This window comes from Cygnus olor, chromosome Z, assembly GCF_009769625.2.
Source record: "Cygnus olor isolate bCygOlo1 chromosome Z, bCygOlo1.pri.v2, whole genome shotgun sequence".
Lineage (NCBI taxonomy): Eukaryota > Metazoa > Chordata > Aves > Anseriformes > Anatidae > Cygnus > Cygnus olor.
In genome coordinates, this window is record NC_049198.1 from 59,427,911 (window position 1) to 59,440,890 (window position 12,980).

General features: G+C 36.2%; 1 protein-coding gene across 6 annotated transcripts in view; it reads left to right on the forward strand.

Moving 5' to 3' along the window:
* The window catches only part of APC (APC regulator of WNT signaling pathway), a 90,647-nt gene that overhangs the window by 38,837 nt on the left and 38,830 nt on the right, over positions 1-12,980 (forward strand). For all 6 annotated transcript variants that reach the window (XM_040540130.1, XM_040540127.1, XM_040540128.1 and 3 more), the window contains 2 exons: positions 8,268-8,352; positions 9,325-9,526. In XM_040540130.1, coding sequence (XP_040396064.1) covers positions 8,268-8,352; positions 9,325-9,526 — 287 coding nt within the window. The remainder of the gene's footprint in view (positions 1-8,267; positions 8,353-9,324; positions 9,527-12,980) is intronic.

Here is a 12,980-nt window from a genome sequence, read left to right on the forward strand (position 1 = left end):
CTCGACATTTGCTCATTGCCATGCAAGTAGTGTACCTCAAGAAGTGGTGCCTACATTGAATCTGTCTTTGTCCTGGCATTGTTTCCATGCATTTTCCAGCCAACTTTAATAAATCAGCTTCATTGTGTCTGACTGATTCTTCAACATTTTGGTAAATGTGGCCAAAGTTAAAAGCTTTTTGTACTTTTTGTAAAAGGTTAGGCTCTTAGGAGTTATTTGTATGGTTCTGTGTCCTCTGACTTAACTGAGGTTGTTTTTCTTCTCCTAACTTCCATTTTTAAAAGCCTGTTTTGATATATGTTCCTTCTAGCACGCAGTAGAAGCTTTGTTTTGATTTCTTCGATAGTTCACTGAATTTTGTTGTGGGCAAGCTTTAAGCAGAAACATAAATTACAGCAGACAAAGGGAAATGTAGAAGGAACGAAAAGTGTTTTAAAGAACAGCTTAAGGTGCAGTAGTGAACAAGAGGAGTTTGAGTAGTAAGCTTTCCTTTGAAAAGGAATTTTTGTGAGGGAATTAATGAATCAGAAGCATAAAGACGTTTCTGTGAAATTCATCTTTGTATCCATTTCCAGTGGTGGGGATGGTACAAATTATCTGACTCCCAGGTCTGTTCTTCACTTGTAACACAAACAAGCTTTGAGACTGAAACAAACTATGAAAGCACGGTCATTTACACAACAGAGGTTTTTTTTACTTTTTTCTCTCTTTAAACAGAAAAAGAAAACACCACCAAAAAAAAAAAGGCATCTCATTTGGGTTTGCACACTTAACTATTAAGGAAACATGAGCTTTAAGATAGATGATAGATTTTGCAGCTGGTCTGTATACACTATGATAGTAGAATCATAACATAGTTTGGGTTGGAAGGCACCTTCAAGGCCATCTAATTCCAACCCCTCTACCATGGGTGGATGATACAATTTTACATATGTACAAAAAAAATGTTCTGAAGTTAGCATACTCAGTGCTTACAATACGGATGAAAATACACCATTCTATAATGTGTTATTTTCTAATTTACATCTGCAACTGAAGTTTCGAAGTGCAGATTTTCATGCATATAATGATGTGTAGAGTCAGGAATTTCTCTTGAAAGTTATATTTTGACAGAAAAAAATTGGCTTACCATGTTAAAAACACGAGAACTGCATCCTCTTCTGTCAACTGGATTTCTTAGCCTGATAGCATCTCTTTCATAAGCTATGGTCTCTGTATGACTGGGTAGCCTACATCATGGAAATTGTTTGACTTCAGTCACAGTCAAAAACACCATGTCCAGAACATTGAGCAGAAAGTAGGAGAGAATTCAATGCAAGTTCAGAGATGCAGATCTCACGTGGCACCATGTCATCCTAGACAGAGCTCAAAACTCAATTATATTCAGTACAGCCAACCAAAATACTTTGATTCAATAATAGTTTGCTTTCAGTATAACTGGATTATGTTTTGTATTCTAGAATAATACAGCATTTTAAAACTCAACTGCGTTAGCTGTCCTTGTAGTTGTGTGTGTATTTAACTTCATATCTATTTAATAAGGGGGAGATTGGAAAATATAATAGTAGCATGGGATCTGACACCTTAAAAGTCAAGTCCTCTTCAAATGTTTGGCCCAGTGGGTATTTGGTCAGAGCGTGTGCATATACCACTGCTCTTAGTGAAAACCTTCTTTAGCTTTACACTTAATCCCATTCTGCACAGCAGGCATCGTAAAAACAAAACGTAATGATGACACCTTGTTTTGTTCTCTGAGTGGTGATACTAGCTTTCCACTTGTTTCCCTCAAGCCTTCATATTTGCATTGTTTAACTGCCTGTATGATCAGTGTTACTGTACATTATAACAGTTCACTGATCTAGTCTGAGGATAAATTTCTAAAGATTTTAATTTCATCTGATGGAGACACTACTGTAACTAGTAGTGCTTTGTTTGATGAACAAGAAGGGAGCAAAGCCATGGATTCAGCAGTAACATTCCTACCCTGAACAAATATTTGTGGAGTAGGTGCTAAATTCTGAGCTTCTGTACCACGTGCTGTATTAATTTATTCATTATTTTCTTTACAACATGTGATTGTTTCACTTTTATTTCAGTATTTCCCTTCCAAACTTGTAAGCGGCTGAATTTTTCAAATATTTAAGGGAGATTATTGTTCATAATTAGTATAGAAAGCATGCTTCTTTTTTTCCCCTTCTGTGAGCTTTCATCTTCCTTCATCTTGCCTTATTCTAAGATGGATTTTCCGCATTCTGGATGTTTCTCTTGTACCCTATGCACCACACCTCCATGCTTTTCTTAGGAGGGAAGAGTTAATGTCAGTCGTAAAGCACATAAAAGAGCCTGTCACATCAGAATTATAACACGGAGGAAAAGTACTACACTGACTGTACAGTAGATATGCAAGGGATAGTGAAATGTGTAGAGACATCCTCTAAAAAGAATGTTAACAGTAAACTTGAAGATTTTAATTCATGTGGATTGAACATTTGGTAATGTCGGTGGAAGAAAATCCCTTAAGCTGAACAGATTTTTACAAATTGAATCAAATGATAAGTCTGGAAAATATTTTTCTTGAGTGACTACACATGTACTGCAGTTAGACATTTGCAAATAACTTAAGTTCAAGCAAACTAAAAATTGCACCGTTTTCTAGTTGTAGTTTTTTATGAAATGCTGAGATGTGAAATAGTGAATTCTGTCAGTAAAGAAGGAACAGTGGCATTGTATTGACATTGATTTGTGTCTTTCAGTTTGCTGTTCTGATTTCACAATAATTAATGTTTTTAGCATGGTGTTTGCAACTGAAAAGATTGTTCCAGAATCCAAATTGGTCGGAAAATTAAATAAAAGTTTTTTCTATAATTTGGGTGAAAATGAGCTGGTGATATTTATAGTTACTGACATTACTTTAGACAGTGTTCTTTCTGAGCATAAAATAAGATGCTTTAGTTGATCTGACAGTGGACTTGCACTAAAATCTTAATGTGTTTCAGTGTGCGGTTACAGCAAGTGACAGCTCATGAGCATGGTGGCATCATGCCAATAATTTTCCTTTAAAAAGTGACATTGTTTGAAATTAAAATGAACAACATCGTTTCACATAACAAACGCTTTATTCTTTCTACAAGGTTAAAAGTTGAGCTGTTCCTGTGTTTGACCTCAGTCAGCAGTACTGTCACCATCGCTGTGATCACTTGGGCTTGGTTATAGGGCTGAGGAACCAGAGCAATTGCCTGACCCTTCAGCCAGTTAGAAGGGCTCCCACCAAGCTTGATTAAGTAGCGTTGTAATTTGCCAGAATGTACAGGAGTGAAGGGCCGTTCCATAATGCTCACTTGACCCCGTGACTGTCACAGCTACCATGTGTGATAGTATTAAGGCACTGTTGAGTTGATACAGCTATGAAGGGTCATGCTAGACCTTGAACTTCAGGTTATGCTCTCCATAAACGAATAGCAAGCAGCATTCTGATTTTTCCCCAGCTGTTTTGGCACCTAATGCTTTTGTTGAATTTGAGTGATGGATGTGCTTTTAGTATGTTACCTCTTTTTCTGCCCTTTTAAACCAATAGTTGAAACAATGTGCAACACTGGGTTGAACTTTAAAAATCACTTTAAAATTAGAGTTGAGCTGTATTGTAAGTTTTCAGCATATTGCATTTAAAAACATAAGCACAGTTGCTGACAGAAATATTCTCATTTAAAAACAATGCAAAATATTTTTGAGCCATTCACGATGTACTATTCCCATCCTGCATGGTACTAAGGCAGATGTTCAATTACTGTCTGAAATTATAAACACTGCCTGTATTTGTGCAATTAGGCCTGGTTTTGTACTCAAGTGTTAGAAATATAGTGCTAATCAAGGTAAACATAACCTGAAATATAAACTGAAAGATGATTAAGGTTTCATCTACAAACACTGAAAAATACACACAGTGAAATCTAGTGTATAGATGACAGGAACGTCTTCATTCAGGACCATGTATAGTTACTGGCTGAAAAGAGTGTCTTAATAGAAAGTCATTGACAGAATAGCTTTTGGTAGAGATCTTTTTCAATGCAGGCTCATGCTTACCTTTAGAAGATCCAATAAATTTTAAAACATCTTGTTTGCTAACTGTCAAACTGAAACTGATCTGTGTCTCTCGAATACTGCTGCCAGTGTTTTCACGTATTTAATTTTCGTTATGATTTTCATACATTTGGGCACTCTCTGAATATATAAAACCTTTAGAAAAGTGCATAAAAATAGTAAAGCTTACTCTATTTAAAAGCGAGGAGAAAAATCAAGTATTGTTTACAGAAGACTAAGTCTATCTGATATGACCAGACTCTTGTAAATGTTCTGTCTTCTGCCAAAGTAGTATATACGTAAACCAGAATGTGTTTGCACAGCTACCATCTTTTTAAATATTTTCAGATACAGATATTTAATACGCTTCTGATCTTCCAAAATTAAATATACTTTTAAATCTTAACTCACTGGGATTTGAAATTTGGCATTATTAGCATTGCATCTCTGTGGTTCCTATATTATTAGCAGTTTGAGTAAATTTACAACCCTTAAGCAATTTTATTTACAAGTTCACTACTTAGTTGGGTGCATTTACTGTTAAGGTACTCCTCGGTTGTTTTCCAGTTACTTGCTGATGGGTCTGATCTTTTTTATTTAATTAGCCATGAATTAGTTGTAAGCTTGGGACTATATTGACAGAACACACACACAAAGACATTGTTTGTTTCCTTCACAGTCCAGAGACTGTGAAGGCAGAAACCTTTTTAAATGATGGTGAGTCATAGGGACATTGCCATTTATTTCCAAAAGCATTCATGTACTTCTCCTGTCTGACAAGGTTATATTTAAGAGACCATTAGGTTATATTTAAGAGACCATTATAACAATTTAATTTTCAATTAATTAAAAGAAGAGGAAAAAAAAACTTCTGCAGCCTTTTTTATAGATTTTATAGATATACTTAGATTTGTGTAACTATTTTGTTAGGAAGTCACAATCAAGTAAAGAATTTGCTTAGAATTATGGTATAAACTCATACTAGTGTATGTATTCAAGCTTGCATAATTAAATAGAAATACTAATCTAGTTAAAGTTGTCCAAGTTTAAATAGAGAGACAATTTTGTACTATTTAACAGGCATGGTATCAGAAGACATGCAAGATTATTGTTCATAGAAAAGCACTATTTCAAAATGCTGTATTAATCTTAGAAAAAAATAGAACTGCAGGTGAAAGGAATGCGTTGAATCCCGGAGTTATAGTAAGTATAAATAAAAATGTGCGTTATCATAGTTAAATTGACATGTTTCCTCCAAATCAGTTATTGTGGACAACTTCTCCCTTTCTTTATTCAAATAAAAGCTCAAATTCCCCAATGTGTCATTTTAGCACACTCCTTCATTTTTCACTGGTACTGGGGGTCTGCATCTCCCTCTATAACATTTCTCTGTCTTGTCAGTTTAGATTGTAAAGTGTGCTGTGACTGAGCTTGAAATAGACACAATAGTCTTGTAATGGCACTGTTACTTAGCAAAGGTGGTAAAGAAAACAGGTGGTGAAACGCTTTACCTGCTAAATAGAAAAAATGCATGTGCTGTTGAGGGAAGAAAAATGGGGTTAAAAAAAAGTAAAACTTAGAGGTGCAACCTAAACTAATGAATTGCAGCAGAGAAAATTGGGAAGGGTGATTCATTTTGCTGATTTTAACTGTTGTCAATACTGGATGTTCAAGGAGAGAGAGCAGTCCTTGGCTACCTAGACACCATGCAGGCATGTAATTTGGTGGCATAGGAAAAGGTGATAATATTTCCACTTAGCTGTTCACGCTCACTCTTAAAGCAAGAAGACTCATTGTGTAGGAAAGTATCCTGAGCCATCTCCGAAATTGCAGGACTATAATACCAGTATGCAGAGAGGTGAGAAAGAGGCTTCCAAGGGAGTGGGAGGAAGGGTTGGAGGTTTGTGTTGTGTTTTTTTGTTTGTTTACTTGTTTTCCTACACCAAGGTGCTGTTTGCAGAGGAAGAGGGTTCATCAGTTTTTTCTAAATTTATCTGAGTTGACAGGTCTTTCAGAAGCCTGAAAAACTCCCAAGACCACTCCACATACCCACATTGCCCTTTTAGGCTTTTAAGCTAAGACTGCTGTCTGCAAATGTTATCTGCCTTTGTGTCAGATAATGTAGGAGTCCTTCTTTGAAAAACACCAGATTACTCATTTGTCTGACTTTGCTGACAGGGCAGATGTTATGTATAGAAATGGCTGTGTCACATGGCTAATGAGGATGCCCTTGAACACACTTTAAAGCACAAACACAGTGGAGAGTTCTTTCCAAGAGTGGTGATTTTATCACACCAGACATGATCCTGAAGGCTATGCCTGCATTAACGGGGAGCACGGTAAGTGCGGATCTGTAGGTGAATTACATTGAGGACCTAGTGTGCATAGTATATTTATGTCCCCCTGATACATATATATATGTCATGGGATTTTGTTTTTGGACTAGTTACAACCTGGTCCCATGGGCTGAATGCCTGTTAGCAGTATTGAGAGTAACTGCTGGCTTAGTTTGGTGTGAAAGAAATTCAGTTTACACTCTTGAGATCATTCTACTTTGTGAATCAAAGTGCAGCCAGTGGGGGCGGCTGGGAGTCAGGCTTCACAGTGATCCAAACAAGTGCATTGGTGTGGGCACATGCCTTGACTTTGCAAGTCAGGCAATATGTAAAGTGGGAAACTTGGCCTCAACTCACTACCAGAATTATTTTCAAAAAACAGAGTAGACGTAGTTCATCCATCTAGAATTAAGCAGAATTACTCTGCTTACAGTGCTGGCATGTAGTTAAATACTGGGTGATTGCAGAGTGAGTGTGCTGCTACCATTTGTTCTCGGTGCAGTGCTTGGAGATTATATTCTCAGGACCACAAATAGTAAAATGAGTAAAATACTCAAAATCCTTTCACTTTATTTTTTGTATGAGGAAGAACAGTTTGAGTACAGAAAACCTCAGTAGCGTATCTCTTTAAAGTAAATAATATCTTGTCTTGTAGATGCCTTTTGTTTCTTTCATACAGAGTAAAATGGACTTAAAAGGAATCTCTTGTAGAAGCTGCAGGGATCATTAATGTAGGTGATAAGGCATACTGAATTCAGAAAAGAGCAAAACAGGGATACAGAGATTTTTAAAGTCATCTAAAATTGATTAGTTTTTGCATTTGAACAGGAGGAGTACAATTCCAGTTGTAGAATCTGTGTGTGAAAAGTATGGAGTACCTTTCATTATTCAGAGTTTTTGTTTCCTGACCTTTGGTGCTTCTTAAAATATTTTCTGTGCCATAGTATGAAAAATCATATTTTAAATTCTAATAAGGGCTTTTTGATTTATGCCCAGTCTTTTCATTTTTTGCTATTGATGTATCCATCATTATGATATCGAAAAGGCATTCAGTAACTTGCATTTAATTTTCTACCTGAATTTAGGCCACTGAGCATTAGGGACCTGGGGGCTTACAGGACCCTCTCTTTAGTACAGTAATCATTTATTACGAAGCTTTTTGTGCATTAAAATTGTTTCTTCTGCCGTATAGTTCATTTAGTTTCAGTAGCGTGCAGGTATGTTACTGGCTTTGAAACTTCAGCTGCATGAAGGAATCCTAAAGAGTAAGCCTAATATGATGACGCCATGAAAGAATCCTGTCTTTTTCTCATAGGTGTGATGGTGACAGAGTTGGTGGTGGTAGTAGCAGTATTAGTAAGAATAATTATGACTCTCCTTGCTGGTTTACAGTGTTGCTAACTTCTACTGATACCTTTAAGGTTTAATGTGATATTCAAAATACTGTAGTAACTTTTAGTCGTGTACCGAATTTTATTTTTACAAGACTAATTTTAGGTACACAGTTGAAGAAATTTGACTAATTTCTTTGTGCTTCCACTTCTGCATCTCTAAATTAGAGATAAAATGTATATTCACTTTGAGAAGGACTTCTAAATAAGATAATAGCTTGCATTTGCCAGAGAGTCTGTTATTCAGGATATACTTTACATTGTGACAGTGTTTGGGGAAATGCTATAGAATTTATTTGACAGAAATAAAAGTTGTGACAATTGATCACTGGTCACATGAAATAAAGTTTACATCAGTGTCTCAGTAGGTGGTACGTAAGTGTGAACTTGAGGACAGATGATATGTATTCACCTTGTGGTTTATTATTGTAAGGATTTCTTAATGAAGTTTAATTTCTTACAGGAGGTGCTGAAACAGCTACAAGGAAGTATTGAAGATGAGGCAATGGCATCTTCTGGACAAATTGACTTACTAGAACGACTTAAAGGTAAATCTACAATTATGTTTTAAATAGGATCATTTGCTTCTTAATTGCTTTTTCTGTGGGGTAAAATTTTCAAACTCAAATGCACCTTCTTTCTGCCGCTGACTTTAGCTGTTAGGCATACTCTCAGTGCACAGTTTTTGTTTTGGCTAAGCATTTTAAAGACACATTTTCAAAAAGGAGCATGTTTCTAAGTTGCTTTTGTGCTTTTGCTACTGTTACTGTAGGACTTCATATGAATTGCATTTGATGCAACTTCCACTTTATACAGTATTTCAGAAAAAGTAGATGTAATTTTTAAAATTAATGATGGATTAGTTCCATGATTTTTCCAAATTTGCTTGCATGCCCTACCCTCTCTGTGTCACATTACTGGAATTGTATCTGCCATGCTGAAAACTGATAACTCCTTCCCTAGACCATGTGGTGGAATGTGCACCATCCCATATAATTCTTGCAGAGCAAGTACAAATCAGTAATTTTCAATATATATCCATTATCTTTACTACTGAACCAGAAATATTGTAGACGGTGTCTACATTTAAGGGCCTGTTGGTGACTTGTCATCATCTACATGATGACTTGTCATCAGCTACATGACAGTGAAGCATGTACAAGATAGTCAAGGAAGAGGCTGTAAGTGTGCCATGAGCAATTCCAACGGCATTTATGCAAAACTTGGCCCATTTCTTAAGTCTTCTGGGAAGGAGGCAGGCAAAATAGTGTGGGGGCACTGTTCTGATGAGCAGGACTGCAGTAGTTTTGCCATCTGCTCAGAGGACAAGTATTCTCTAAGTGTACCATCGAGATCGGGGTTGGTTCACATTATGTTCTTTTGTGAATGCCAATGCAAAATGTTTAATCTATTTCCATCAAAAAACACATTTGTTCATGAAACACGAAATCGAGATAGAATAATCTCCTTAATGTGCTGATGAACTTCACCTCTGAAACTGTTTGCTCTTTATTTTCCAGAATTGAACTTGGAAAGTACCAGCTTCCCTGGAGTAAAGTTAAGGCCAAAGGTGTCCACGCGTTCATATGGGAGCCGGGAAGGGTCTGTGTCAAGCCGTTCAGGAGAGTGCAGTCCTGTTCCCATGGGATCATTTCCAAGAAGAGGATTTATGAATGGAAGCAGGGAAAGCACTGGTTATTTAGAAGAGCTGGAAAAAGAGAGGTAAATTTCTTCATTTATTTATCCAGTGTACATTGACAACTTCTGATTTTACTTTGAAAGTTTACTGGCACACTTAATATTTAGCTGTCATGAGTATGATTTTTACTGTTAAGGTATATTTACCTTAAAAGGTAAGGATGCCAGGACTCTGCATTATATTTAAATACACACAACAAAAAAATATCTTAAAACACCTAGTACACTTTCTACTGCTTCTTCATATTTGCATTTCATTGTTACTGTTTGTTGGTTGGAGGTTATTGTGTTTTGATCAGCAGATTATCAGCACTTTAAATATTTTGAGAGAGAGAGAGCAGGGCATCCCAAACACCTCTGTATCTCCTAAACATTACTGATAAGTGTTGAAACTGTAACAAGGTGATGGTGCAATCTCTTTCTAGTTTTTTGTAAATGGTTAAAGCTACCAGCTACTGAGCTGGTTGATTAGTTATTTACGGTTGATCAGTTATTTACTATTAGTAGATATTTGCCTACTGATTCTTATAACTTAAGAATTATCAGTAAAACGAAAATACTTAATCTTCAGGATGTAATTCCTGTGTGATGTTTTGCATATTAGCAAAACCATGGAGTCTCTTTTCTTGGAAGGCCGTGTTACCCACTTAATTTGAAGAAGGTCCTGAGCATAATGCGGAGTTGTAGTATGTGATTATAAGACAGGGTTTTCTAAAGATTTGGTCATTGAAAGAAACTTAATGGATAGGATGTCAGGCTGTGGCGCTGCAAAACAAAATAAACAGCAACACTATATTTATGCCTAGTAATTTTAACAAGCCAAAGAACACCATTTGGAACCATAATATAAAAGTTTGGTGGGTAATAAGTGGTTTGTGGGGCAGCATCCTAACAACTCTTAGCGGCCTTTCCTGGTGTTGAGTAAAACTTCTGCAATCAAGAGCTGAAAGAAGTATACTTTCCCTATAAGGTACTATTTTGAAGGCCCTCTCTGTTGGTCGTATCAGTAAAATGAAAGTAACTTCCCATGGATCCATACTGAGCCTCTCTAGCGGCCCCTGTCTTTTTACATTTTTTTCATTTACTTAGGATCACTGATCATGGAATCAGTAAGGTTGAAAAAGACCTCTGAGATCATCTGGTTCAACCATCCCCCCCACCAACAATATCACCCACTAAACCATGTCCCTAAGCACCATATCCAACCTTTCCTTTGAATACCCCCAGAGATGGTGACTCCACCTCCCTGGGCAACCTGTTCCAGTGCCTGACTGCTCTTTCTGAGAATAAATTTCTCCTGATTTCCAATCCGAACCTCCTTTCCTCTCAAAAATATAGATTCTTGAAGAGCTGGATAGGAATATTTCGGAATCTCTTCCCACTCTTAAAGGATCGAATGTGTCTGCCATTTAAACTTGTGGCTGTTCCCTCTTCCATTTTTCTGTTGAAATGATCTTCCATTCTAGTGCATAGACTATTGATAAAAGAGCCCTCCATGTGTAGTATTTGACAGGGACAGGGCACCTTACTCGTGCCCAGAATAAGAACCTAGCAGTAGTCTTCGATGTCCATCCTAACAAAATACTGTACCTGCTTTTATTCTTACCAATGTTGGTTTTTACCATGTGTTACTGAAATCATTAAGTGTAGCTGAGGCTTTCCATTATAATTCAAGTGAACTTCATGTCACTCAGAACAAGAATGGTTAATTTAGAGTAACTGGATTTCTTTAGTTTGGTTAGTGCATCTGGTTTATGATCTGTGATCCTTTCCCACTGTTGTGAATTCTGAGGTGATAATTTGGATGTTTTGCTCATCAATAAAGAGAGCTGAGGCCGTGAACTGGTCTATTTTTTAAATAATGCTGGAAAAAATGGAGAGGGTTATTTTAATTTCATATGACTTCAGACAGTGTTACCCTCATAGCTAAGGGGGTGAAGATTAGTGCTGCTGAGATGATGATCTGTGACATGACCAGATAACATCTGGCTTCGTTATTAATGAAATGATGGATAACCAAAACTGTCCTATTCTTTTGGCTGTTTCAAGGGACATGTAGGAATGCTTAGGGCATTGGCATGGGCCCTAGGTAGCCAGAAGAATCAGAATTTGGGGTAAAGGATACAAGACTATACATTGAGAATCATTACAAATTCTGAAATGCAATTAACTAGTTTTTCTATGCTTTGTGTCAGAATTTGTTTGGTATACTTACTAAGTTTCTGTGTTTCTAAACATATGTTTCAGCATAGATTATTTGCTAGTAGAACTTCTTTTGCATTTAAACAGGCCTTTGAAGAACTCATGGAACTTGACAAACCTTAAAATACTAGGACAATTTAAAAAGAAAACTAAGATTTTTTGGAAACCTGCAACACAACATTTCCACTCAGTATTTTAATACACTGGAAAAATACATATTGCTTGTGGGGGCAGCAGTGTTTGGGCAAGGACCAACTTAAGTATTAACTGAGTGTGAACTTGGCAAAATCATGGGATGTTTATTAATTAAAAAGAAAATCACTAGATGTTTATAAATATAAACAAGTAAGAAACAATAAAAAATTGCTAAAATTTTTGTATTGAAAATTTAGCTTGGCCAAAAATGATCATCTGAGAGGGAGAAAATTAACCAGTTGGTAAGATTAAATTGTTTCTGTGTTTCTCATTTGAGTTCTCTTCTAGTTTTAAAGTCAAAAAGAAAAAAGTAGGTAATATATTTTTTAGTTTACCAGTTCAGAATACACTACTTAATAAATATCTTCTGCTTTCGCTCTCATTGTTTTCAGGTGTATTTGGTAAGAAACTGTCTCAACAAAACTTTCCAGAGTATACTGCAGGTTACGTTTTATAAACTGCAGGTTACTTTATTTGATTTGCCTTTTACAATTTAAATATTCTCACTCTTCTAAGTTCTGTGACTTATCACTAGAGCAGGTAGTCCTGTGTTGAATTTTGTATGAAAATACATATATTCCTTGTTTATTCCAGTCCTTTTTTCTTTTAATGTTGATATTAAGCATTTTCTCTTGTCTCATGGCTTCTGTCTCCCTGTATCTCTTACCTCCTCGTGGCTGACTATATGACTTACATATGTCTTTACAACATCTTCAAGTTAGTGTTTGGTTTTCAAGATTTTGTTGTTTTATTGCCTGCCAGTGGAAGTGAAAGTATTATGTGTAGTTACGTAGTGCAAGTAGAATAGCATAATATTTTGTTACCCTTTGCTCTTTTAACCTTTTAATAGTGACATGATTATCCAGAAAAGATTTCCTAAAGAGGGAACTGCTTTTCTGCGATCCTGCATTCATTGTTTCATTTATTGCTCAGAACTTCAAAAAGAAACACATCACAAAAGTTTTTCTAAATACTTCCTCATTAGAAAAGCTGTTCACATTGGAAATTTTCTGTTAACTCATTAAAAACACTGTCTTGTTCCAAAAGCTTACATTTGCCTTTGCTGCATTCTCACTGAAGT